General features: G+C 47.5%; 9 protein-coding genes across 9 annotated transcripts; 2 read left to right on the top strand and 7 right to left on the bottom strand.

The window, feature by feature from the left end:
- Positions 1-669: 669 nt before the first annotated feature.
- On the bottom strand, positions 670-2,415 carry LY89DRAFT_669841 (glycoside hydrolase; the record flags this gene model as incomplete). Its single annotated transcript, XM_018213131.1, has 2 exons — positions 670-2,054; positions 2,100-2,415. The coding sequence occupies 2 exons, from the start codon at positions 2,413-2,415 to the stop codon at positions 670-672; spliced, it is 1,701 nt and encodes a 566-aa protein (XP_018070668.1).
- Positions 2,416-3,164: 749 nt separating this feature from the next.
- Positions 3,165-5,450, top strand: LY89DRAFT_748866 (general substrate transporter; the record flags this gene model as incomplete). The annotated part of the gene is made up of 7 exons (XM_018221160.1): positions 3,165-3,393; positions 3,454-3,618; positions 3,670-3,730; positions 3,786-3,866; positions 3,913-4,126; positions 4,187-4,787; positions 4,841-5,450. The coding sequence occupies 7 exons, from the start codon at positions 3,165-3,167 to the stop codon at positions 5,074-5,076; spliced, it is 1,587 nt and encodes a 528-aa protein (XP_018070667.1). The 3' UTR covers positions 5,077-5,450.
- LY89DRAFT_586216 (uncharacterized protein) lies at positions 5,211-6,933 on the bottom strand (the record flags this gene model as incomplete). Its single annotated transcript, XM_018209358.1, has 4 exons — positions 5,211-5,450; positions 5,503-6,317; positions 6,364-6,536; positions 6,584-6,933. 4 exons carry the CDS (start codon positions 6,931-6,933, stop codon positions 5,211-5,213), a joined length of 1,578 nt encoding a protein of 525 aa, XP_018070666.1.
- A 383-nt stretch (positions 6,934-7,316) lies between these two features.
- Positions 7,317-8,639, bottom strand: LY89DRAFT_685322 (uncharacterized protein). The gene has a single exon (XM_018215060.1). The coding sequence runs from the start codon at positions 8,206-8,208 to the stop codon at positions 7,408-7,410; it is 801 nt and encodes a 266-aa protein (XP_018070665.1). The 5' UTR covers positions 8,209-8,639; the 3' UTR covers positions 7,317-7,407.
- A 6,548-nt stretch (positions 8,640-15,187) lies between these two features.
- On the bottom strand, positions 15,188-16,694 carry LY89DRAFT_586764 (Phosphomevalonate kinase; the record flags this gene model as incomplete). Its single annotated transcript, XM_018209385.1, has 2 exons — positions 15,188-16,259; positions 16,435-16,694. Coding segments are annotated over 2 exons (1,332 nt in total), but the record flags the coding sequence as incomplete, so codon positions are not given.
- A 1,190-nt stretch (positions 16,695-17,884) lies between these two features.
- On the top strand, positions 17,885-22,058 carry LY89DRAFT_79620 (uncharacterized protein). Its single transcript, XM_018223409.1, has 2 exons — positions 17,885-18,054; positions 18,139-22,058. Exon 2 carries the CDS (start codon positions 18,180-18,182, stop codon positions 21,717-21,719), a length of 3,540 nt encoding a protein of 1,179 aa, XP_018070663.1. The 5' UTR covers positions 17,885-18,054; positions 18,139-18,179; the 3' UTR covers positions 21,720-22,058.
- Positions 22,059-22,467: 409 nt separating this feature from the next.
- LY89DRAFT_734413 (uncharacterized protein) lies at positions 22,468-23,040 on the bottom strand (the record flags this gene model as incomplete). Its single annotated transcript, XM_018219905.1, has 2 exons — positions 22,468-22,584; positions 22,651-23,040. 2 exons carry the CDS (start codon positions 23,038-23,040, stop codon positions 22,468-22,470), a joined length of 507 nt encoding a protein of 168 aa, XP_018070662.1.
- Positions 23,041-24,050: 1,010 nt separating this feature from the next.
- Positions 24,051-24,934, bottom strand: LY89DRAFT_79432 (uncharacterized protein). Its single transcript, XM_018223408.1, has one exon. The coding sequence runs from the start codon at positions 24,724-24,726 to the stop codon at positions 24,259-24,261; it is 468 nt and encodes a 155-aa protein (XP_018070661.1). The 5' UTR covers positions 24,727-24,934; the 3' UTR covers positions 24,051-24,258.
- A 5-nt stretch (positions 24,935-24,939) lies between these two features.
- Positions 24,940-26,259, bottom strand: LY89DRAFT_685320 (Nucleotidylyl transferase). Its single transcript, XM_018215059.1, has one exon. It carries the CDS (start codon positions 26,137-26,139, stop codon positions 24,991-24,993), a length of 1,149 nt encoding a protein of 382 aa, XP_018070660.1. The 5' UTR covers positions 26,140-26,259; the 3' UTR covers positions 24,940-24,990.
- Between the last annotated feature and the right edge of the window lie 45 nt (positions 26,260-26,304).

Here is a 26,304-nt window from a genome sequence, read left to right as displayed (position 1 = left end):
GCTTAGGCGTGGACTAGCTTAGACAAAGAAGTACTTGAAAATTTCCTCGACATCCAATCACACGTCAGCAGGCGCCTGATCTTAAAAGAGTGAAGAGGAAGTCTGAAGATACTCAACAAGCGAGGCTAAGCGAGAAGTCCTCTCATGCCAAAAAAGAAAGAAAGAGAGAGATATAAAAGATTCAAAAATTAGAACCTAGATCTCGGAAGCAAAAACTCCAGGCGGGCCCTCTTTATTTTTACAACCCGCGTCCGGGAGAGGGTGCCCTTGAAAAATCCATTTGGCCACTGCAATTGGATTTTTTTGCATTGCTGCAGTATTTTTTTTATGTGGATTTGCATTGCTGCAACACTGCAACAATATAACGACGCCGCGAACGGCGAGATGAAAAATGCTTATTGGAATCTATGTAGAAGGAGAGTTAAGCGCTAACTGGATGTGATTATGTGATGAAATGGTTTGTGGAGGAGGTTAACTCGCGGGAACTAGGGAGGTGGAACCACACGATGATGATGACATATGAAGGAAAAGCTGTCGACACTTATCGACATGTAAAAGAGGCATATATATGCGTAGGAGTCGACAGTGCAAGTGATGTCCATAAAATCCCCAACAATCGTGCAGATGCTGGATGATATCCTGAATGTTTAGATGTATTCGCAATGACCCCTACAAATCACCACTGCCCTCCTCCAGCGAATAGACTTCGCACTCAGCGATCATGGTACGAGCCGGGATAGTGACGCAGATGGGAAAACCACCATAGTCAGGATCCTCATTTGGCATCATGAGGTACTTTCCACTTCGAGTCTCATCGCCATTGAGCTTCTTGCCGGTGATCAATTTGCCAGTTTCCTTGTCCATCATCTTCTCAGTGAAGTTCAATATGCCTGTGAATGTGGATTTCGGAGATTTGCTCTTAAACTCGGCCTGGAAACCCCATCCGATCAAGAGGAATTTTCCATCGCCTTGATGGATGAGCATTCCTGCCCCAGATCCCGGTTTGCCGAATACGAAGCAGCGCTTGATTGTTACTTCGAAGTCGCCGAATCGTGCAATGGTGGGTGGAGAGGGGTCGCGGCCATCCTCGAGAAGCTCATCAAAGAAGAATCCTATTGATGAACCAGGTTTTCTGTGTGTTTCTAAAACTATGTCCTTGACCTGCGACAGCAATTTGTAGTGTCTGGTGAATGGATTTGTCTCCGGCTCTAATGTATCGATACCAAACGGGGAAGTACCAATCGCCTGGAAGCTGCCAAATGCTTTCCAGATTCGGCGTGCGCCATACTCATCTCGTCGTTGCTCTGGAATGAACAATGGTTGATCAAGATGACGATATTTCTTGCAAGATGCGCTGTAATCGTTGAGGTAGATATCTGGAGCGATGAAATCGAGAGACGGCGCGAAAGTTTTCCAGATGTCAAGCACATTGCTCACTCCACCTCCTGAAGGATAATCTCCAGGTTCGCCGCCGCCACCAGCGATGACTGGAAATGCATTATCATCATCTGATCCCACGTAGTTTTGCCACACATTGGTGTACAAAGGAATGTTGTATTTTTTCTTTCCAGCGGCCGCCACGTGGTTGACATACAGAGCGTAATGGTAAGCCATGAAGAGCTCATCTGTTTGCTTGCTCTTACCAAAGACGGATTCCCAAGAACCTGACTTCTGGCCAAGGCCTTTGAAGACTTGTAGATTAGCTCTCAGGTCTGGGGATAAAGAATCCCATTTCGAGGAGAGATGTTCCACGAGGTCCTTGGGTACTGGCTCGGAGAACTTCTTGTTCGCTGCTGAACTACCATCTCGAGAGTCGCCCAGTAAACCAGTCTCGTTCTCGACTTGAGTCATGATGACAGTACCGTGAGCCGCATCGATCTCTTTCACATGGCGCATAAGAGTGGAAAATGCTCGGGTATCCGCATCGCGAGCTTCGGTGTGAAAAATAGAGACAACGTCAGCCGTCTGAAGGATGCCCCCAGATTTTCTCAAATGTGCTCTTGGAAACCGCTTTACATCTTTCTTCACCCATGAAGGTGTATATGACGAAAGACCTAGTAGATATCAGGCGATGTTCTTTGGACAGAAATGCGACCTACCATTCTTGAAGGATCCAAACCAGAGCAGCACAAGATGAAGACCATGTGCTCTCGCACCTTCAATGACTTTGTCTAGTTCCGAGAAGTCAAACTTGCCCTCGACCGGCTCGATATCCTCCCACGTCACGCATCCTAGGACTGTATTGATGTGGGTGTCTACGAGCTTTTGCCACACTGTGTCCATGTACGCCGGCGAGGTCATGGAAGAGTTTTGCAGTTCAGCACCCAGCATGAGAAAGGGTTTCCCATTGACCATTAGTTGCTGGGACTTCTCAATGCTCTGCAAATGAGGACTGGTTTTAGAAGTGGACGCCATGTTTGATGAGAGAGGATACTCGGTGCGCATTGCGAGGTGGCGTCTGAATTATGCGGTCGAATTATATTTCGAAGAGGAAGTAATATCATCGACGAGAAAAGGGCCGTCAGACCATTCTGATATATGTTGAGAGCGCTGTTCCCATCTATCACATCGTTGGCAGGTATGGAGTCCACATGAAGTTTGCAGCATCCGAGATCTGCACGCCAACGGGTGAACGCCTGACGAAGCCCGGGAATGGGAATTGTTGATTGGATGAGATGCCGGACCCCACTAGAACACAACTTTGCCCCGCGATGTTCTATCCCCACCACTCGGGATCAGTTCACAGCTCAGAATTTGTTCGAGTCATTTTCCGGTCAGAGTTGGGACTTAAGCCGCATCAACTGATCGTTTGTGGGGAGCAGCGCGCTAAGTACGAATCTGTACTCCCTGCTAAGGTCAATGGAGGCGGGGCTTGCGGGGAAAGGGGGAAGGACGCATCCTCGCCGGGAATGCGGTCCTTTGATTGGTACTTTGGCCGGCCATGGACTGAACATTTGGGTCCGGGGTTGGCCGCGCAAACAGAATATCGTGGCTGGCACTCCAAAGCCTGGACCTTGACCTTGAGGAGTTTCTAGAGAAGGGTTGTCTATAAAACAATGAGCTGTCGCAAGTCGATGTAAAGATCCATCAGATCAAGCTCCAGAGACAGACGGCTGTCTTGTCACCTTGTCAAGTATTCCGATCTTTACTTTAGGAACCAAGTCATGGAGAAAGACCAGACGACTGCCCAGGTCGACCGCGAAGATGTCGACAGACTTGCATATTCGTATGAACACATCACCGGCCTCGAAGTCCCGCTTGTCACTTGGTGGAAGCATCGTGGACTTCGACGACTGTATGTCATGATGCCAATTCTCTTCCTCGGATCTACAACCAATGGCTATGACGGTTCCTTGCTGAATGGATTGCAGACGATGGACCCATGGCAGGCGTGTGAGTACATCCGTGTTTCAACAGCATGCGAAATATGGCTAACGAAGCTTTGTCATCTAGACTTCAACAATCCAACAGGCTCAAAACTCGGACTCATCACTGCTATTCAGCAGATTGGAGCTATATGTGCTTTGTTCTTCAGCTCCTATATTGCAGATCTGTTTGGCAGGCGTATTGGTGTCTGTACGGGCCTCATGATGTTGTTCATAGGGACTATATTGCAAGGTCAGTTCTCGTAACATCATTACACAACTTCAGAGTATCTCACAGTCTCAGTTGTTCCTGCTAGTAACCACCTCGGAATGTTTCTAGGTGGCAGATTTCTTGTTGGCTTCGGGTGAGTTGTCAAAGTATCCAAGTCGCAGGAAACAATCATCTGACAAGGCGACTAGATCCAATTTGACCCAAGGCTCTGCTCCTCTTCTGATCATGGAGCTTGCACATCCACAACATCGAGGAAAGCTGACAACCATGTAAGTGACTTGGAGCTAGGCGATGGATCAGGCTGATGGCATTCAGGTACAACACATTGTGGTATATGGGCGCCATCATTGCGGCTTGGACAGTATTTGGCACTGTGAAATACACCTCCAACGCAGCTTGGCGAATTCCAGTCGGTATGCAAGCGGCTATGCCAGCGATCCAAATGGCGTTCATCTTCTTTGTGCCAGAGAGTCCTCGATGGCTTTGCTCAAGAGATCGTCAAGATGAAGCTTTTGCAATACTTGTCAAAGTAAGTCGTGGGCGGTCACAAAATTGTAAATGTCCTATTCGAAACTGATGAAGAATCCAGTATCATGCCAATGGAGACACAACAGACCACTTCGTAAAGTCGGAGTTCCAAGAGATCCAGGAAACACTTCGACTCGAAAAGGTCGCAGCTAATAGCGGATGGACCGACTTTCTGAAGACTCCTGGGAATCGCAAGAGACTCTTGCTCATTGCCCTGGTATCGTTTTTCTCGCAGTGCTCTGGTAACGGGCTCGCCTCTTACTACCTCCATGATATCCTGAACTCGGTTGGAATCACAGCCTCGTATGACCAGTCCCTCATCAATGGCGGACTCCAGATATGGTCGTTCTTGGTCGCAATATTCTTCTCTCTGCTTGTTGATAAGATGGGGAGGAAGTTACTTTTTATGATCGCGGGCGTTGGCATGCTCGTAACCTTCAGCATTTTAACCGCTTGTTCTGCTGTGTATGCCCAGTCAGGAAACTCAGGTGCAGGTAGCGCTGTCATTGCCATGATCTTCCTGTTCTATGGTGTCGCAGGATTCGCTTGGCCGGGTTTGACGGTCGCATACTGTGCTGAAATACTCCCCTTCAATATCCGTGCAAAGGGTATGGCAATCAATTTTGCACTGACGGCAACAGCTTCCGTCTTCAATCAATATGGTAAGCGTCGTTGTTGTGCCCGAATTGCATGCACTTCTGCTGATTCGAAACAGTCAATCCGATTGGACTTCAACACCTGGCATGGAAGTTCTACTTCGTGTACATAGCCATCCTGGTGATTGAGTGTCTGTGCATCTGGTTCCTTTTCGTTGAGACGAAAGGTCCAACGCTGGAAGAGATTGCTCGACTGTTCGATGGCGATGCTGCGAATGTTTCAGGTAAGGAAGTGCTGGACGAAAAGGTCGCAGCTGCTGGTCGTGGTCATGCTGAACATATTGAAAATGCTTAAGGTTCGGATGCTATCTGCTCGAAATTCCTGGAGGCGAATGTAAAGCAATGAGAATGGCCAATATCAGGATCTGGCTCGTAGCTACGAGGGGAGCAGAAACGTGTATGGGAACTGAACAATCGAAAGCATCATGGTCATGTAATATTGTCTGAAATTCGAATGATACTTTCTGTGACCCGACTTCTTTCGAGCAATCTTTGGTCTTCAATCGGGAAACTCTGTAGATGTAAATCAGGGGAATTATCCGAGGATTCCTTTTCGTCCAATGCGAGGGCATGCTGAAGGAGAAATCTGACCATCCACTTGTCGAACCGATGAGTACCCAATTGGGCAGTCCGCAAGCAAGCATCTTGGAATGTGATCAGTCTCTTCATCTAAGTTCTTGTCAGTTTTCGCAAAGTCTCGGTCATTGCGAAGAACACTTACCATCAAGTCAACGCTCGGCCAGATTGTCCTCAACCTGACCAAGTACGCAAAATTGTACTCAAGTCGCTGTCTGGCCATCGGCAATTCGTCATCATCACCAAGTAAGAGTGTGTGCAAATGCACGGAGGAAGATACCACAGTCATATGCCCAACCACATTATGAAGAGCTTCAGCATTGCCGTGCCGTACTGAAATTTGGATTAGATCGCAGTATTCTTTGGCGTGGTACTTGCAGCGCTGGGCAAACATCCTCGTCCTTGGAGTGGCTGGTCGGCTTTGATCGAGATATTGGTAGTATAGCAAAGTTGCGTAGTGATGATATCCAAGATGCAAGGCAACAAAGGTCCGTCCCACACCTCGTTTGATCTGCAAGTCGAGGTTCTCCGATGTGAAAATCAGAGTAGGAGGTAGGTCTCTCTCGAAGGCAATCAACTGATCCGCAAGATTAAGGACTTGAGAATCGATGTCCTCTTCTCCCCAGTGCTGTCTCTCAACGAGTCCTTGGTTCAGATCTTGGATATGGCCGAAGATCTTCACCAGCGTGGTCATATGGCTCCATATCCCTGGCCTCCAGCTATCCAAATCTTCGACCATCTCGCCAACACGAAGATCCGAGAAGTCCACCTCGTCCATTGGAAGCCTGGGAACTGCGCCACCATCGTGGAATTGTCGAGGCAAGCCAAGACCCGCACTAGCCCATCTGTCAATCAGATACAGACTCCACCAGCCTCTTCTTTTGACTTCGCGCGTGATAAGATCATCGTCGGTATTGTCCTTTGTAAGCTTCAACAGTTGGGCCATTCGATTTGCGATGACTAAGGATATTTAGTGCTCCTTCCTGATATCAATTGATAGACAAACCAAAGTATAAAGATTCCGAATCCGCGTTCGACTCTGCGAGGCAAATATTTCCGCATAATACACACGCTTGAATGCTCTCGATGTTGATGTTCTCCAAGCCTTGTTGGCACAGACTTTTCGCCTCAGCTGCCCACACGTGACCTTGGGAGCGGATGTTCTCTTTGGAAGAGAATCTGGTCTGAGTCAGTCAAAGGTCCGGGTGACAAAAGTCATAATATACCTAGCTGATAGACCGAGTATTCCAAATAGCACAGCTGGAGACAGAGTGCCATTCTTAGCCGATGCCTTCAGAGACGGCTCGTGAAATAAGGTATGTGGTTTGTCGTGTATATAACAGATATAGAGTTCGATTATCTCTGATATTGTTTCTTTTGGTGGCAAGGAATCGCCCTCATCCCGTGTTGAAATCTGATTTTGTGGAGCGAGCTTTGCAGGCACATTTGAGATGCGTCTCGAGCTAGAGCAACGAAGCTGTCGATGCAAGCATTGTTGGCAAGAAGTTCCCGGCTCTAGTTTCTCGCATTTCCGTTTCCCTTGTCTGCATTGTAAGCAAGCTGATCCCAGTTTCATTGCGATACATAATTCGATAGTTTGTTGACGAGAAGTGAAGACTGCGAAGTCTTGAGGTTGGAGCTCTGGGTTTGTGTCTCAGGCATCCAGGCAGCCTTTGATGCGCCCCAATGAGAGGGCGGGGCATTGTCGCTTAGGTTGAAAAGGGGTTCCAAATTTCATATGATGTTGCGTCCGATCACTTGCAAATTCTATCAGAGGTCTAGGAGTAACAACAGGTCATTGCAGTTACCCTGTTATATCGATTACTAGTATCATTATGGCTCGATTCCTCAAGCGCAGTCTGCAGATGATGCCTAGGCAAATCCTGGGGTGTCATTAAATTTACAAATTTGTTGTATTTTGAGCAATACATGTTAATTAAACGATTGAACGTCTTGCACTGGTACTGTAAAGTTGTCAATTTGCTACTGTCTAATATCTATTCCATACTCATTACAGCAGGTTCCAGTACAGTCATCAATTCACCTTAAGTCAACTGCTCGAGGTAGTGCTCCCACCCTTGGCAATCGTGTCCAGCGCCTTTGCATTCGCTGCCGGAGCACCAGTTTTATCATCAGTTGGCACCTCTTGACTCGCAAATGCAAGGAAGACAGCCTCAAAATGCTGGTCCCCGGTGGGATAGTGGAAAATCAGTGCCCCGTCCACACCAACTGCGTTTTCGTAGTCCCCAGTGTTACCCTGGTTCATGTGTACGTCGTCAATACCAGTTCCATAGTCTCGACCAAAGACGTACACCGTAGCTTTGGCAGCGATGGCGTCCTTGATGATGGGCTCCAGCTGGTCGAGGATGTTGTTCGCGGTGTCAGATGAGTCTGAGTCCTGGACAACCTGGCCAGCGCTGAAGTCGACAAGCGCAGGAGTTGTACGCAGGAAATCGAGAGAAAGGCCAGTCCCATCAGTCGTGGTAGCCTGGTGGAAGCCAGAAGACAGTGGAGTCAGGGTCTTGGTCACGGGGTGCGACCATGTGCGGTTCAGCCAATATACGAGCTCGGTGTCTGTGCTGGTAGATGCGACGTTGATGTTGGCTTCGACAGTTTTGCCAGTGCCGTCGTCGAATTTGAGTGTGATGTGTGGGGATCTGTCTTGCTGGAGCGTTTGCCCGATGTAGCTGGTAGGTGTGCCCTTCCAAACGCCGTATTTGTCGCTGCTAGCAGCGACTTTGTCACCCCGCTTGTCAGTACCGGTACTGGAAGTCTCGTGGGTAGAAGAGCCATGATCTTTCTTTTCGTGGTGGTATCCACGGTGGTTTTCGTGACGATGGTGGCGTGCCATGATGATATAGGATGTTCTATAATAGGTGGGAAAAGAATGTATTTTCGTGTGAGGTTTTAATCTGCAGGTGAGGCTTAGAAAGTGAATTTGGAAGATTGGCATGCTTGGCAGCTCCTGCTGCTTTGGTAGACTTTATACTATGTGGACTTGTACAATGTACTAGAATCGGTTGCCCTGGATCGGCCCAGCCCGTTTGGCCCCTGATCTGCCGTGATGTCCGTCATAGTAATTCATAAACCTGTTTGGTTCAGTGACCTTATGCATGACGCGCGTTGCGTTTGGTGTGGGGAATAGCGCATTTCAAGAAACGAGAAGATCTGGCGCGAAAGCGTGGTAAAAATCCCGTTGCTGATTGGGCTTGACAGTGTCAAGCTGGCCAATATTTGGGACTTCAAGGCAGATATGCAACTTGAGGTCCTTTTCTTGATGAGTACTGGTTGACATCGGAGAGGCTCTGCAATTGATGACGCCACGATGACCTATTTTTGGTATCCGGTATGAATCACGTGCAGTCCACTTCTTTTTAACTCGACTTGAAACAATTTCGAATCTCCGAAACAGTTTCAAAGTTTCGATTATAGATTAAATTTAAAGCAAGATGCCTGTGCTTAGGGCTGCAGATATACGAATATCCTATCCCAAGAAGTCCAAAATGTAATCGCAGCTCCTTGCCCTAAAATGCTCAAAGTTGACAACAAGAAAGAGACGACAAAGAAAACCAAAACGTAATATTATAGGGCACGATTGACGAATATCTTGACTTTTGATGACATTTGAGGCTAGGAGCTTTCCCATTCATGAAGTAGGAGAACTGCAGTGTTGGCAAGGCCACTCCAACACTCACCAGATGATGCGATTATTGAATATTCACTGCTTAGTCCCCTTCAGTTACTGCTGAGGTCTCATTTATAAAGATAGTCCTTTTTGCCCATATGCCGTCCTTACGAAAACGAGAACTCAGATAGCTGCGCCCAGTAGCACCGGTTCTACTATTGAGAGGCATGGAAGACAGTCACCCTCGGAAGATACTTGCTCTAAAAGATCCCTCTTATGGCCCATTCCTCAAATGCGACGGCTTCTCATGGATTCATTTACAGCGGGATAATATTTGACAGCGAAAGGTGGGCGGATCTCTGTGCCTGGAACTGAGGTGACCTTTGAACCTAATATGGCACCAAAGGCGCTGAGGGGTGTTGAGCTAGCAGTACAACTGACTGGTATACCGGTCACTGCTTTTATAGTTTTGGTGAGCGAAGAGCTGAATTGGAAATCTTAATTTTTGACCGAGATTCACAATCTTATTCACCCTAGTCGGAGCTGCAAGAAACCATTGACCGAGATTCACGATATTATTGACTATAGTCGGAGCTGGAAGAAAGCTATTCCGCAAACTATATAAGACCACTTCTCTCCGCAAGTTTCTTTTTACGAATAGTACACGAAGCATCTCAACACTTGCAGGACTGGCACTCTCGTGGAACGTCAAATTACAGCCCAAGTTGGATCTTAGTATTGCATATGGAAGAGTCTTTAGCTTGATGAGCAAACAGGTGGACGAAAGCATAGACCCCTTTGTCACAGCTTGTTACAAAATGTTTAGTTTCAATCATGCATTGAGCAGTTGACAACAAAGACGTAAATGGCAATAATAAAGGCAGCCAGGGTGGTTCCGATTTAGTGTATAGAAGCTCGGGTTTCATTCACTTTGAACATGTCTGGCACAAGAAGATCGCCTGCCACCCAACTTCTCAAGCATAGCGTCGCTGTGTATAGCATAGCACATATGAAAAGGCAATGTTCTGAGTCAGTGATGGTGAGTGAGACAGTGGTTTTTAGTTTCTAGAGCGTATAAGTACTGTGTTAAACATGGTACATGTGAAGAGGTAATGATGCAAGTTGGGAAGGATGAACGAGAAATGGTACTATTCTGAACTGTGAAGGGTGAATGTGAAACCTATTCCTACCTTCTGGAACGGAGAGTCATTGTCCGGATTATGAAACAAGTGAGGGGGTCAATATGCAAGCCATGAGACATATGAAAGAGAATGTTGCCAATCGGAAAGAGATATAAAAGAGCAACCGAAACACTGGGACGAAAAGTCATTGTGTGAAGTATGCAGCACATAAGAAGATAAAGCTTGTAAGTGGAGATGGTTAATTCAACTGAACTTTCGCTTTAAAACCTTTGAGATAACTCCTTGTTGTCATTTTTTTAGTGGCATGCTGACAACAAGATGAAAATCGATAACAAGAAATAAGTTAATAGCAGAAAATAACTTAACAACTAGTCCAAGACCAGAGAAAAATTTCGCTGCAACCCAAAATGCAAGAAGAAGCGAGATTACAGTAGTTTGCAGCCTCCAACAAAGCCATCCTTAATGACCATGATTCCTTTGTATGTTAGCTTCCTTCTTCTTGTTTGACCATTTTTCGTTAATATTTTCACCGAAATGCAAGTAGATAGTAGAAATAGTCGTTAGTAAGAAAAACATTGATAACAAGGGAAACAATAGTAATAGAAAATAAGTCGAGAATTAAATTAACAACTAGCCCAAGACAAAAAGGAGCAAAAAGGAGATGTCGCTGCAACCGAAAATACAAGAAGAAGCGACTTTACAGTGGCTCGCAGCCTCCAACAAAGCCATCCTTTCGCTACGAGTTTCTCTCTTTTTGGTTGACCGCTTTTCGCTGATCTTTGGCCGTTTTATATACTTGTTCAGACGGCTGGCAGAACGCTATCTCGGCCACCAATAAGAAGTGAATCCCAGACCCAGTTTCTTCAGACGACTCATAAAATCCAAATTGAATTACAAACAAGAAGTGAATCTCACGTACAAGACCACTCATAGCGTTCAAATCATGGATTGGTGAATGATTCAAAGATTCACGCTTGAGACGAGGATTTTTCGGCATTTTCAAGAGCCGGAAATAAGTATATAAACCCCGATTGCGGTCAAGATTCAAAATCCGGCACACAGTTAGAATCGGAGTTACGGAGGCGCATGGCTCTCCATGATGAGGTCGCCTGTTACCATGATGTCCCAGAGAATAAGACTTGGTTCAAATATATTTCCACGTTAAGTTACTTTCGAGACGAAACGTGTTCTAATGTATTGGCGACAATAGTTGAGTTGACAACAATATCACTGTGGAAGGAAAACTGAAAACCTACTAAATACAGTAATAAACAGTGATCGGAAATTCCAAGAAAACTAGCTTGCAACGTCTGCTATTCCTTTGCTACACGTTCGTCCGGGATTCTCAAGAACCGTGGCCGCCTTCTCCCTGTTCTTTTGGAGATGATCGAAATTCGTCTCCGCGGCAGTGTGTAGAGGTTCTTTTATAGACGTTTCGCAGTCTGGCAGGATACTTCTTTGAGAGTAAATACGAGATTCGGGTCGTCCTTGACTATCGACTCGACTTGTGAGAAGTGAATATTGGATTCGAGTAATCTCTCGATTTGTGTAAAGTGAATTTGGACTTAAGTAAGAACAAGACTGACTGTTTGAGTTGCAAACTCGAGGTCAGCAAAGTATATAAACAGCTATCGTAACGCTTACTCTCTTGAGCACAAATCGCTCGGAGACCACGCTCTAGAACTGAAATAGGTTGTGGTCAAGAATGAGGTAGCTACTTTTAGATCAACTAAGCAGATTGTGATTTAGAAGCATTACGTCAAGCAAATTTGAACTATACACAAAGAAATATAAATAACAGCAACAGATAATTTGGCAACAACAATTATTCCCTAAACCAACGCAAAACACCAAACCAAGGAGAGAACATTAGACCTAGTAAAGTCGTCTCTCTTTTCATGAGATGCTCCACACTCGGGCTCCGGCTCCAAGACAGGGCATGTTCTCGGTGCTTTCGCTCTCGCTCTCGCTCTCGTTGCAGAAAGTTGAATTTTGTCTTCGTAGCCGTGCGTGGTACTTTTATAGACGTTTCGCATGTTGGAAGATTACTCGACGCCGAGATTGAATATTAAAAATCGTGTTGTTCAAGAAGTGATAGCCGTGAATCGACCCGCTCTACGAATAGTGAATCTACAGCCCGATTCTAGTAACAAAGAGACTAAGTCTGTGAGTCCCAAGCTTGAGGGAAGCGGGGTATATAAATGATCAAGTCTTCTGTCTTTCAAAAATATCGACAAGCGCCACCGTGGCACTGCCACTCCATGTGGTCACTGTATGGCTTCTGAAGGGAATTGCCAAGATACGTGCCGGGATCTTTGAGTTATTAGGCAAATTGTAGCTAGAATCAATGAACATAAGTTGTCAAGCTGAACAGGCAGCAAAAATGACTTGACAACGAAAAATAACTTGACAACAACCACTACTAATCCACCTACCCACAGTCCCACCAAATGACTCAAAGATCAACCCAAAACACTGATCCAGGAGGAGAACTTTAAACGCCAGGAACTTGCCTCCCTCCATTAGGGGATCTTGCGCAAGTTTTTTTTTTGTTTCTATAAACTGGGTTATGTTTGGGGTATTTATAGAATCTCGGTCTTCCGTTCCGTGACCGGCGAAATCGGATTCCGTGCTTATGACTCAATGGTATGTATTCACTCTGTTGAGCCAGATCTTGAGTTTGAAGGAAGGGACGTAGGATATGTATATAAGACTTCCTCCTCTCTTCCCGTTACTAGCATCAAAGCTACCTATCAAGGAGGACATTTCTACGTGCGGCCAGGATCAGGAGATGTAAGATTTTGTCCAGGACTCATTGAAAAGAGTTATTGCTTGTGTTCTTTAGCCATGAGCCAATGGTCAACAACAAGGACAATTTGTTGATAGCATCAAACATCTTGACAATAACAAATGAGATCTAAACAAACCCTAGAATCCATTTCCTAAACAATATCAAGATACTTACACACACAAGGAGCCCGGCCCTCGTCCTGAAACCCCAAATCGTTTCCATTCCTGTAGTTGGCCTCGCTCTTGGCCTCGCTCTGGATACTGGATACAGGATCCATGGAAACAGGACGAGGAGGTTCTTTTATAGACAGGACGTGGGAGGCTCTGACCAGTTTTCAAATTCCCAAGATGCTTGAAGTCTGGTGAATAAGTAAATAAGTGAATTTAGACTGCGAGAATTGCGCATTTTGCGCAAATCGCGCAGAAAGCGCAAAATGCGCAGAAAGCTCCGATACCGGAGAAATACTCACTGCATCACAAACATATCTCTTTGCAATCATGTTTCCCAGAATCGTACCAGAATTCCATTCACTTTTTCAAGACGATGAATCCTCGAAAAATTCCTTCACCAAGCGAAGTATATAAGCAAACGAACTATCCTTCATGGTTAACTTTCGAGTTATACCTAAGCAACGAGTCGAAGATGCATATCACTACAATGAAGATTAGCAGAAGACGCAGAGTTGGTTCCCGGGTGTGAGATTTTGGTTAGGCTAAGTGTGGAAGATTGTTTTTGTGTTGGGTTGTGGAGAGTAGTGCTAGGGACAGAGTGTTAATATGTTGACAATGAAGAAGAGGAGTTTGACAACAAAAGTGAAAAGAGTTTGACAACAAAATATCTATCTACGCTTTGATCAAACAATCCCTTGGACATTCTAACTCTGGAAAGTCAAACGACCTCCCAAGAGCCCGGGACGTAGAACGTCTCGAACTTCCATGCGCCGTGGGTGATGAATCCGGAGGGTTGTAAGATTTTCGAAAGAAAAATTGACTTGAAAGTTTCGTTTTTATAGACCATCACTTGCTCCCCCTAGCCCCAAATTCTTCGCCTGACAAGGCATCCTTTGGACAAAATTCTAGTGACTCGAATCCACTAACCCAGAGCTGTCAATCACATAGAATCACTACTCCGATGTCGGAGGAGCCTGAATCTGCGCCTGAATCGAAACGAAAGACAAAACTACGTCGAAAAGAAGGTAGGAATTTTGGTTTCGAGGGGTATATAAACAACTTCGTACGAAGCAAGAATAGAACCAAACAACAAGAGATAGCAGATCAAAAAATTGATGAGCCGGGGAAGTTTCTTGCTGTGCCGGCGCCGGGCGACAACAGGCGATAAGTGAGATATGAATCAAAGTAAAGTTGATCGGTGGTGATAAAGTTAGGGACAGCCGGTAATTAATTGATTGTGGGGTGAGGAAGGGAGAAGTTTGACAACAGAAGAAGTTTGGTAACAGAAGAAGTTTGGTAACAGAAGAAGTTTGGTAACAGAAGAAGTTTGGTAACAGAAGAAGTTTGGTAACAGAAGAAAATTCTTTAACAGAAGGAATTAGAAGTTGACAATAAGAGGAAGGGCATGACAACAAAGAATGCTTTAATGAAAAGAGAAAAGAAAATGAATAAAGAAGGGCAGTGAAAAATAGTTAAGGTGTGAAAGATGAGAGGGCTGCGAAAGATGGGAGGACCGTGAAAGATCGGAGGGCTATAAAAGATTAGAAAGCTATGAAAGATCGAACAGCGATAAAATTTTTAAAAAATTATGAAAGATCCGAAACTTACGAAAAATCACAAAACCATAAAAGATTAAAGAACTATGAAAAATAGAGAAACTATACAAGATCGGAAGGCTATAAAAAATTGAAAAGCTATGAAAGATTGAAAGGCTATAAAAGATCCGAGGACTATGAAAGATTGGAAAATTGTGAAATATCAGAGGGCTATAAAAGCTGGTCGGGTTGTGAAAAAATGGGAGGGCGGAAAGTTTGTTAGTAGATTATAATGTGATGAAGGTTAGCATTGTCAGGTCCTTGAACAACAAGTGACTAGATGCCGTTTACTTTGGTGGGGTGTAGTGAGCCAGGGAGCGTGGAGACTGAACGATTCATAGATGTTTAGACAACCAGCTGGGTTTATGCAGGTGCAAGAAAGAAAGGTAGGTCTGTATTCGCTTAGCTGGCGAGTGAATCTAAATCTTCGGGAATCGGAGGTTAGCAAGATTTGTATATTGACTTATCTACTTTTCGCTAAGCTCAGACTCTCTCATTTGACAATTGTCATGCTTTGCTATAAGCAACAACATCCTCCACCCTCGCCCCCTCCAACTCCCCCCTCGCATTCAACAACTTAACATTCCCCCTCTTCTCCTCACTCCACTTCCTACAAAACGCCTCAATCCCCCCCATCGTCTCCTCATCATCCCTCACCAACAGCACAATAGCATCATATCCCCCCGCCCCCGGCACCACACCCCCCGCAACCCCCTCCACCTCCCTCGTAACCGCATCCAACAGCTCCGTCTGCTCCTTCGGCTCAATCGGCACCCCCGACGCTTCAGTCATGTCCCTAATCAGCGCCCGGATCGCAACAAACGCCTCCCCAAGCTCAACCATACACCCCTTCCTCAATTTCTCGGCCAGGACATCGTTACAAGCTTGCAACTCATCCCAGAGTTCCTTTGCTTCTTCTGGGACGGATTTTCGCCATTCAAGCACCTTCTTTACCATGCTGACGGTTTGAGAACCGCAGTCCACGTCACACATCACGAGCGCCATCCCTTCCGGGATCGTCACGCCGTTCTTGGAGATTTCCGTGTCCCATTTTATGGATGGGTCGGTATCATCCACGATATGCTGGACGCGGACAGAGAATTTGGCTGAGGCGGGTTCGCCCAGACTAGCGAGGATGGAGGGCGAGAAGCGGCGGTAGACGCACGTGCCGTAGACCGCAGTCGCGATGTCGAAGCCCGAACCGACTTTGCCCTGGGCGGCGCAGTGGGCGACCTGGGCGAGGTTGTGGAGTTTGGAGCGGCCTTCGGGGGTGGAGAGGGAGAAGAGGGTGGAGGGGAGGTAGTGGGTGAGGAGGGCGCCGGTGAAGGCTGTTACGAGGGCGGCGGAAGAGCCGAGGCCGGTTTTGTGGGCGTCTTGGAGGCGGACGGCGAAGTCTGAGAATTTGGGGTAGGAGGGGAGGGTTGTGGAGGAGGTGTTGGAGTAGTAGTCGTTGTCGGCTAGGATGGTGACTTTGGCTGGTTTGATGGTCGTTGAAGGGAGGACGGACGAGATGTATGTTAGGGCGTAGAGGAGAGCTGTCTCGACGAAGGGATTGCGAGACGAGGCTGCTTGTGAACCACTGCACACAACATCATCATCAGCTATGCCACAAGGCTGAGAACCCACGAGACTGAGAACAGACCTCATCAAGACTCGGTGATATCACGTGATAAGACCGAGAAAAAGGGGGCTCTCAAACGGATATAGGGGGGATATTCCCACGGCCTCGGAATCAAAAAGAAGTGCTTACTTACCCTTGCAGCTGAGTGACGACAACTCCACCCTGATCCCCAGCTAGATGATAGCCGTGATTCCACGTTGCGTCCCGGAACTGCGGACTTTGGACTACAATCTCCGCCAGGTCCACGCCCTGGCTGGTATCGATGTCGTGCACCAAAACATGGACGCGGGCACTCAATGCAAAGACTAGAGCGGTATATGCACGATCGAGGACGAGATAGCCTCCTGCCAAAAAGACCTTGCCTGGGGCAGAGACTGCGGTCGGCATGGTGGTGGCCTGAGGAAGGGAGGGCGGCGTGGAAGTGTGAGTGAGAGTGAGAGTGAGAGAGAGAGAGACCTGAGGTTCCTTAATTTTTCGTCGACGTGTCTTGAAAACCCCTCACTCAAATGCGGCTCAGGGGTCGTTTGATCTGATTACGAGGTGTCAATTCGCGGGTCTCAATGCATGGCGATAACTGAGGGGTGAAGGCATGACAGGTAGAATTCGCATATGATGGAGGTAGAACCTAGGTAGGATAAGCCGGGTCGATGTTTGGGCCGACGTCCTCAGTCTTGACCGTGTACGGAGAGGAGAGGAGAGGAGAAGCGTAAAAGCTTAGTGCTCAGTGTGCGCGTAGATTTCGGATCTGATAAGCAAACGGGGCCAGGCTATTCGGGGCCTGGAAATGTTTATTGGGCGGGAAATAACATCTCGGACATCTGAAAGATGCGAAGTTCCAGCAGTGCGGGATGAGAGTGTGCTGGCGCAGTGGCTGGTGTCGCTCACTGGGGTGGTGGAGCCTTGTTTGGAAGGGTTTAGGCCTTTCTTCTTCCAGTGCTTTTGGGGGCTTTTGGGAGCTTTCAGGAGCGTTTAGGAGCTTTTACTGTAGATGGAATTAGTGGGGGGGGGGGGCCAACAGGGGGCTCAGTACTTAGTGCTTTTTGATTTGTGGAGCCGTGGCCGAGCAGCGGGACAGCCATCACAGCCTCCCGTACTGTATGGTTGGAATTTCCAGCGATTAGCTCAGCCTGCCTGTACAGTAAAAATTGCTGGTCCACACCTCCACCTCCGACTTCCCGGAAAATCCTCGCGTTACAGTCATCCACGCTTCTTCTTCCCGCGCCTGCCTTTCTCTACTCTTCCAGGCACGACTGCAACTACGAGTCCCTCCTTTACGCACACGCACACGCACACGACCCCAAGTCCTTTTCCTCATTCTTTCCCTCGCTCCTTCAGACCGTTCTTTTGTCCTCCGATTGTTCTTCGCCCTCTGGTGCAGCTGACTTCCCTTGCGCCCTATTACACGTACTTCTTCATTGACCTGCAGCCTTGTTATTCTCGAGGCCTTGCATGTGAATTCACCAATAGCAGAACCAATTTTCCACTCGTCATCGAACCTCTAGCGCAGAGGACACGAGGGTAATATTTTCCCTCGGGACACCTACTCAGGCTTGAACTCTTCTTAAGATCCTCAGGTTGTGTCCTTTTCAACCATCAACGCCACCTGCAAAGCTTTGCATCCACCAAGAGAAGCTTCAGTCGACCCGAGTCGACTCTAAACCAAACCTCAATCACCACTCAATTCAAACCGCGCGTTTGTTTGACGGCTCTGCTGTCAAATGAACCTGCACCAGCTAACTTCCTGAGATCCCCAGTAAGTGCGCGTCTGTTCGTGGAGCTCATTCCTTGACTCCTGAAAAATATTTTCGAGGCACAGAAAGCTGACATGTACTACCAGTCTCCTCTCTCCCTTCCATGAGAGGTCCCTCCATCCACTAAATGCCCATTTACTCCAACATCGCCTCGACTCTCGCACGTCAGGGTCCCAAAACCTTCACACACGGTTACGCCCAATCTCTCGTTGCTGCGACTCACCCCCAAGTCTACGCGTCTAACAACAGACCCGGATTCGGTCTTCATCGTCGAGCAAGCAAGGCCGGACATTACCCCAGCTACCACTTCCAAAATGCTTTTCACAGCAGCGCCCAGTCCTCGAGCACTGTTACTCAAGTGCGCCCCGTCGAGAAGAATGATGCAGGTTTAGAGGCATACTTTGAGGCTTGGAAGAAGCAACACGCGACTGGTGAACCAGAGAAGGAATGGACACAATTTCAGTTTGCTAAACGCATCGAGTGGAAGCCCTTAATTGAGGTTGACGCCGAGGGCAAGAGCAATGTCCAATCTGCCGAAGATGCCGCAAAGCCTGTCCTGGATAGGGCATACAGTGCGAGCGCGGTAGATGATATCAAGAGAGCAGAAATTAGTCTGGAGGAGCAAGCAGCACTCGCCCAGATTGATGCGGCTATCAACAAGGAGATCCAGTCTCGAAATGACCAGGTTATCTTTGAAGCAGAATTAAGCGTTGTTGCGGCTCGAGTTCCAACTCCTCCAATTGCACGGGCTCAATCACCTGCACCTTCTTCTACCGAGACTGGATTCTCTGCAACCACTCCAGCTACCTCGGTGAGCACAGTTTCGGATCTCCAATCTCAAAGCTATGCTGAGCATCTTTCCAAGCTCTCTGAGGGTGCGCGATATGCCGAGATCCCAGCAGTCTTCGAGGCCATGCTGGTCGCTGGCATTCAACCTACAGCACCAGCTTACAATGCCCTGTTGGATGCGGCTGTTCATCTCCCAGCTGAACAGATCCAAGTCGTTCCTAAGGCTCTGGATGTCTACTCAGATATGCTGCGACGAAAGGTGTTGCCAAATACCACCACATACAATACCTTGTTGAATCTGATTGCTTCAAGAACCCTTGAAGTATCGTCTCAAAAGCAGTTGTTGGAGGAGAAGCGACATCGTTTCGGCGGTATGGAGGAAGCTGGCAAATTTATGTTTGCCTCAAACGAGTACGAATATGCCATCCTTGCTGAAGCAGACCATCTCGATCTTGCGATCAGAATGTTTGATGCATCCATCACCATTCGAAAGGACCGATCGTACCCACCCGAAACGTACCATCGACTCATTTCGGCGTGTTCCGAGACTGGCAGAATTTCAGAGATGATCCGCATATATGAACACATGGAAAACAACAAGATCGTTCCGCTATCATCTACTTTCCCACCAATGATGCACGGTTTCACGCAGGTCGGCAACTTACACAACGTTGTGGAGTGCTACGACGAGTACAAGCAAATGGCCATCAATCACGACCAAGGCAAGATCGAACTTTCAGATCGACAAGATGGCACAGTTTACGCCGCCGTGATCAAGGCTTATGTCAAGACTGGCAGAAGCAGCGGTGCCATCAAATTCTATGAAAGAATCCTCGACGCCAGCCCATCAGAGGTATCTCCAATTATAGATGTCATTGTGAAGGATGGATTTGTTCAAGGTCACTTGGATCGAGGCGAGCTTGCAGAGGCTCTCAACTATGCTGAGGGTCTTAGTAATTCGTCCAAGATCGTTACCATGAGCCAGATCGCAACACGTGCCGCTGACAGGGGTAACAAGGCTGCAGCAGTGGCTGCTTTTGCTCACATTCCAGCTACTTTCCAGGATATGGCCCGCCCAGCAATGGCAATGTTGGCATTGAGCATTCGAGAAGGTGATGTCCCAGCTGCTCAGCGATACTGGCACATTCTTTCAGGACCAGAGATGCTCGTAACACGAAACTTCATCGAGCCTGCTGCCATGTACGCTATTGCTATGATTGGTTCCGGACAAGTCCTCGAAGGCCTTACCCAGTCTGAACAGATGTTCGCCCGCATTCGTTCTGGTGTAGTCAACGCCAACTCTCACCTTCATGATGAGATCGAGGAGGGTGTAGAGTTTGTCAACCGTTTCATGGCAGCACGTGGTATCACAGATCCCAGAACCATTGTCCCTGAGACTCCTGTTTTCCAACACAGCTTCGCTCCAGCTCCATATCATCCTGCAAAAACTTATGAGGATACTTTTGACCCATATGCCGCCTCGACTGACTTCAAGGGATCTGCTCTCATTGCCGACGAACTTGAGAAGGGAAGCAACGCTCGTGCCAAGACATCCCGTCTGAATGATGCTCTTGGTAGATTCCGCAACATGCGCCGCGCTGGCCGTCATCCAAGATATATCACCTATGCCAAGCTCATAGCCGCCGCTGCACGAGAGGAGCGTATGAATTTGGTTCACGACATTCTTGGAATGGCCCGAACCGATATTCCATTGCTTCCACAGTACTCTGTTGTCCGCTATGGATGGGTATCGATCCTCGATGCTATGGTTGGCGCTTGTCTTACACTCGGTAACCGAACCTTGGCTGCTCAGTATCATCAAGAACTTCTCGACATGGGAGCTGCACCTACCGCCAACACTTTCGGTTTGTACATCACTACTTTGAAGGAGTCGACCAAGACCTTTGATGAAGCTACCGAGGCAGTCAAGATCTTCCACCGTGCCAAGACAGAAGGTGTTGAACCTTCGTCTTTCCTGTACAATGCGCTTATTGGAAAGCTTGGAAAGGCTCGTCGTATCGACGACTGTCTCTTCTACTTTGCCGAGATGCGTGCCCTTGGTATCCGCCCCACCAGTGTCACATACGGCACCATTGTCAATGCTCTCTGCCGTGTTAGTGACGAGAAGTTTGCTGAAGAGCTGTTTGAGGAGATGGAGTCTATGCCAAACTATAAAGCCAGACCAGCTCCATACAACAGCTTGATGCAATTCTTCTTGACTACGAAGCGTGACAAGGGCAAGGTCCTCGCTTACTATGAGCGCATGAAGAGCAAGGGAATCGAGCCAACGAATCACACCTACAAGCTTCTTGTCGATACTCATGCTACCTTGGAACCTGTCGATATGCCCGCCGCTGAAGCCGTCCTTGACGTCATTCGCAGCACTGGTCAAAAGCCCGAAGCCGTTCACTACTCGTCTCTGATCCACGCCAAGGGCTGCGTCCTTCATGATATGGAAGGTGCCCGTGATGTCTTCGATTCCGTTATGGCTGATCGCTCAGTCCGACCACAAGCCTGCCTGTACCAAGCCCTCTTCGAGTCTATGGTTGCCAACCATCGTGTCGTCGATACCGAACCGGTTCTCCGAGATATGGCTACTCGCAGTGTTGAAATGACTCCATATATTGCCAATACTCTCATTCACGGCTGGGCCAATGAGATGAACATCGACAAAGCCAAGTCCATCTTTTCTCGTGTCGGCCGCGAGAAGAGAGAGCCAAGCACATACGAAGCCATGACCCGAGCTTACCTCGCCGTCGAAGACCGAGCCAGCGCCAAGAATGTTGTTCAAGAAATGCTCAGCAGAGGCTATCCTGGCGCTGTATCCAACAAGATTCTCGAACTACTCGGAGGTGGTAACGCTGAGAACACCGTCTAAATACCCTTCGTTGAGATGGAAGTTTCTCGCATACCATTTCCACCTTTCTAATTGTCTATTTTGCACTCTACGGAGCTGTCTATAGATGATTTCTGCATACTTTTTCCTTTGTCAATGATACCCGTGCCCTTTGCACATCTTTGCGAATACAAACTGGGTATCAGGGGGTCGTGCGATCTGGTTGAAACCTTAATGAAGAGAAGAAAACATTCTATTTCCTTTGTCAGTCCGTCTGCATAAAATTATCGCTCTGTTGTTTTGTACCAACATTGAGCTTGAGGCGTTGTTTGGTTTTCTTTTTCACTAAAGCGAAGGGAATGGGGATTTCTTGCATTGGTGTATGGGGTGGGAGTTTTTTTGCAAAGGTATGGAGGAAAAAAGAACAATCTCAACTCTAGAAGAAAGAAGAAGGTATCTGGTCAATACGGTTGGGGCGTATCATGAGAAGGATGGTATAGTCCCGTGCTAGGCTGGATAATTCATCAAAGTGTAATATTACGATAAATATCAATAGCCTGAGTGAGGGCTTGGTATATGTCTCTGTCGTCTCGTCTCTGTGTGTTCGCCTGACTCCTTGAATCTTCACTCTTTCCTTGAACTCCCTCCCTCCCTCTCCGTAATAGGAGGTTGCATGATTTCTCACCCCATAATCAATCCACCGAGATATATCCCCCAAAATGTTCGCCGACTCCTTCCGTCACCATCCATCCAATTTATATAAACTCACAACCCCAAAAACGCCACAAACTCATTTCCTATCACTCAACTCAACTCCACCCCCAAGTCCCCCCCTAACCTCCCGTCTCCTCCTCTCCTTCCTCTTCGGACTCACGCACTTACTCCGTCGCGCTAACTCAGCTTCCCACTAATCCATTAGCACTCATTCACTCATCACCCCAGCTAGGAAGGGCATAGGATAGGATTAACGTACCAGTACGTCCTCATAATAAGGATACCCAAGCCTCAACGGCCTCGGCTTAACCTCGTATTCCCGGTCGTCGGTGGTGGGGGGTGTGAATTCGTCCTCCTCCTCCTCTCCAGATGCAGTGGCCGTGGTGGTGGTTGGAGAGAGGGACAGGGAGAGAGTGGGGGATGATGTGGAGGATGAGGAGCGAGAAGAGGTGGAGGAGAGCCAGGAGCGGGTGCGGGTTGCTACTGGTTTGGGGAAGGTGGGGGTGCGGGGTGAGAAGGAGGAGAAGGTTGAGGAGCGGGGGGTTGAGGTGCGTGATGAGCGGGGTGAGGAGAAGGTTGATGAGCGGGGTGTGGATGTGGATGAGGGGGTGGACCTGGAGGAGCGGGTGGTGGAGGGGTGGTTGCCCATTTTGAGGGCGGTGGGTTGTTGGTTGTTGGTCGTTGGTTGTGGAAGAGTTTGTGGGGTGAGGAAGTGAGTTTGCTGTTGTGATTGAGTGCGGGAGGTAGGTAGGTAAAGTATATGGTCGAGGTTGATGGAGTGTGCTGGAATGGGATTTCTAATTCGTTGTAGGCAGAAGTCGAAGACGTGTGTTAATCGTCGTCCGTCGAATTTTATCCGTATGAGTAGTCCGTCGAAAGTCGTCCGAAGGGAGGCCTCTGTATATCGAAGAAGAAGATGATGTATGACGAATGTTCCAAAGTCTGTATCTCGGATCCGGTCTCGAGGAGGGAAGTGTAGGTAAGAGAAACGATCCGATCCGGTCGAACAAGAATAACGACCCAAGATGAAGCAAATCCGATATAAAAATATGTCCCTCTCTTCTTCTCTTCAGGTAAAAACAATCTCACATCCTTTCGCGGGGTATATATGACACTTAAGTAGACCAGTCACTCACTCATTCACTCACAGTCACCAACTCTCAAAAAGATTTGCAGCTTACTGTGAACACCAACCGAACGAACGTATTATATGGCATCCATCCTGTGCCGTAAGGTCGGTCGCCGAACCTGCCGAACAGTGATGTTGTGTCACTGCCTGATTTGGTTGGCGGCGCAGTGCGATGCGTCTGAGGTAAGATGGTTGGTTTGGTGTGGTGTGGGATTTGGGGGTAGTAAGCAGGATGCGGCACAGTCAGTGTTCTTGGATGGATCAATGGGCACTGCATGCGCTTGTCTTTAGGTTCGAAATTTATGACAACAGATGAATTCATGAGTATTTTTTTTTTTGGTGAGTCGTGATTTTTGAGGTTTCAGTTCACTTGCGATAAGAATAATGTGTGAAGAAAGACATTGAAGGGGTATCTGAATGTCTCAACCGGGCGATATATTCGGCGTTCAAGATTCGACACTCCAGATATATAGAATATCCCCCAAAAAATGAATACATCACTTCACCCAGAACCCATTAATCCACTCCTCTCTCTGTTTCTTCTTGATTCTGCTCTTTCTTAGTTGAAACAAAAGCGCATCCGAATCCCCAAACCAATGCTCCTCCTCATCACAGCATCTCTCCTCCTTCCCCTCGCTCGGTGCGTTTCTTCCTCCCTCTCTCCCTTCCTACCTGCACGCACACTCCTAACCTTTCCCCAGTGTAGTGATCACCAAACTCGCGCCTGCAGCAAATCAGTCATCGCCAGCTGTGACTTGTCTCCCGTTCCATAGATCGTAGATCTAAGGATCGCGGAAGGGAGGGAAGGAAGATGGATGAAGATAAGGTCATTATAGCGGGAGTTGTTTGGTAGGGGAGGGTAGGAAGAAGGGTTTTAGGACGGGTGAGAAGGGTGCAGAGGGTGATGAGTGTGCTGGGTGCAGATGGATGTGTAGTGGGGATTGGATAGCCCCGGCAAAAGGGTTCTGACAAAAGGGTCGCAGTAGATGGGAAAGAATAAGCTTTTTTATGGCTGACGTGCTGTATGATGATGATAGTGGCTACAATGATACGGAGAAGAGAAGGACTTCGTAGCAAATTTTGGTGTTTTTTCCGGAAGCCGGGTTCTCGTATGTGTGACGAGACAAAATAATAATTTGGAAACAACAACAAAGGCTCAGATGTCCGGGAGGAAGCCAAGACGACAGTCGAGATTGACAGGATCATGAAGCCAGATTGAGCGATCTGGGCTTGTTGGACATCTTGTCATAGTGGAAGAAAATGTCTTGATGACACGCTGGCATGGATGTGTTGTGGAATTAAGGTGCGATAGAAAGTAATCAGAACAAGCAGCACCTCCAGATCATGGAAACTGTTCCATGCAATCCGAGAGTCTTGAACACGAACAATAAAACAGAGACCTAGAAATGAGAATATTTTGACTCGTAGTTTCTCATGCATGTTTTCCTATCCAAATGGGTATGTACAAAATTATTTCGTAACAGGTTTGAGGATGATGTTGTCAATCAACCTCACTGGTGGGCCACCAGCTAAGCCTAGATCTTCTCCAGGTTGTGGTGATTCGACAGGGAGCATTTTGACAGCTCCACTCAGGATTGCTCCTCTCGCCTCGTCAACTTCATCGACTTCTTGCATGGTCTCTGGATCTGCCAAAGAGACATAATCCATTTCGAACTGAACTCGCTCTTCAGGCTTCAGCTGGAATTGCTCCTTCAATAACAACTTGGCCAACTCGTTTGCAGGTCCCAGAAGTTCTTCTCTCGACCGCTTCCCTCGAAGATATCCAGTCTGGGCTGTTCTCAAGACTTTCGAGAGGATGGTAGCAACATTCCTTCTCCTTGCACCGAGATAAACATTTCTCGAGCTCAATGCCAATCCATCTGGTTCCCTCTTTGTGTTTCCAACAACCACTTGTGTATCCAAGCAGAAATCCTTGACCATTTTCTTGATGACAACTGTCTGCTGAACATCTTTCTGTCCAAAATAGACCTTTTCCGGTGTGACAATGTTGAATAACTTCATGCAAACAGTAGCTACTCCTCGAAAGAAAGTAGGTCTACTTGCACCCTCTAAGACTTCTCCAACGGGTGTAATTGTGATGAAACTTCCTTTGCCATCGATTTCCTGGCTAGGTCGTCCACTCGGATACATCTCGTTCGTCGTCGGCGCAAAAACGGCAGCAATCTTGCCCAGATTCCCACCATCAGCGGCAAGCTCTCTATCAAGATCTTTGAGCATCTCCACATCTTTCTCCCATGTCTTAGGATAGCTATCCAGATCCTCGTGAACACCGAATTGAGTCGGATTGACGTAGATACTGACAACAACAGACGAATTCTCTTTGGCTGCGATACGAATGAGCGACAAATGGCCTTCGTGCAGGGCTCCCATGGTGGGCACAAGACCAACGGATCGGTAGTCGAGAAGTTGTTTGCGACGCCATTGACGAAGCGCAGGAATCTCGCGGAACACTCTGATACTTGTATTGGGGATCATCGTGTCCCTGATTCGTGCTCGCAGAATCTCAGAGGTAGAAAAGGATCGGGCGTAGCTGAAGAGCTTCGAGGAGCTCAATTTGGGGCCCTGAATGAGCGGCATCTTGGTGATTTTGAAAGCCATGATGAAAATGAGTCACAATTGATAACGAGAGTAACCAAGAGGATCGAAAATGGCCCTCTCAGGGTCCATGCTGAAGGCAGCAGTCGATATGGATCATGATAGTTACTACAGCGAAGTTCGAGTCCTGGAAGCAATTCTGACATGAATATCACTAAGTCCCAAAGC

This window comes from Mollisia scopiformis (assembly GCF_001500285.1).
Source record: "Mollisia scopiformis unplaced genomic scaffold LY89scaffold_13, whole genome shotgun sequence".
In the NCBI taxonomy this organism is placed as follows: Eukaryota; Fungi; Ascomycota; class Leotiomycetes; order Helotiales; family Mollisiaceae; genus Mollisia; species Mollisia scopiformis.
This window is presented reverse-complemented; position numbering and strand designations above follow the sequence as displayed.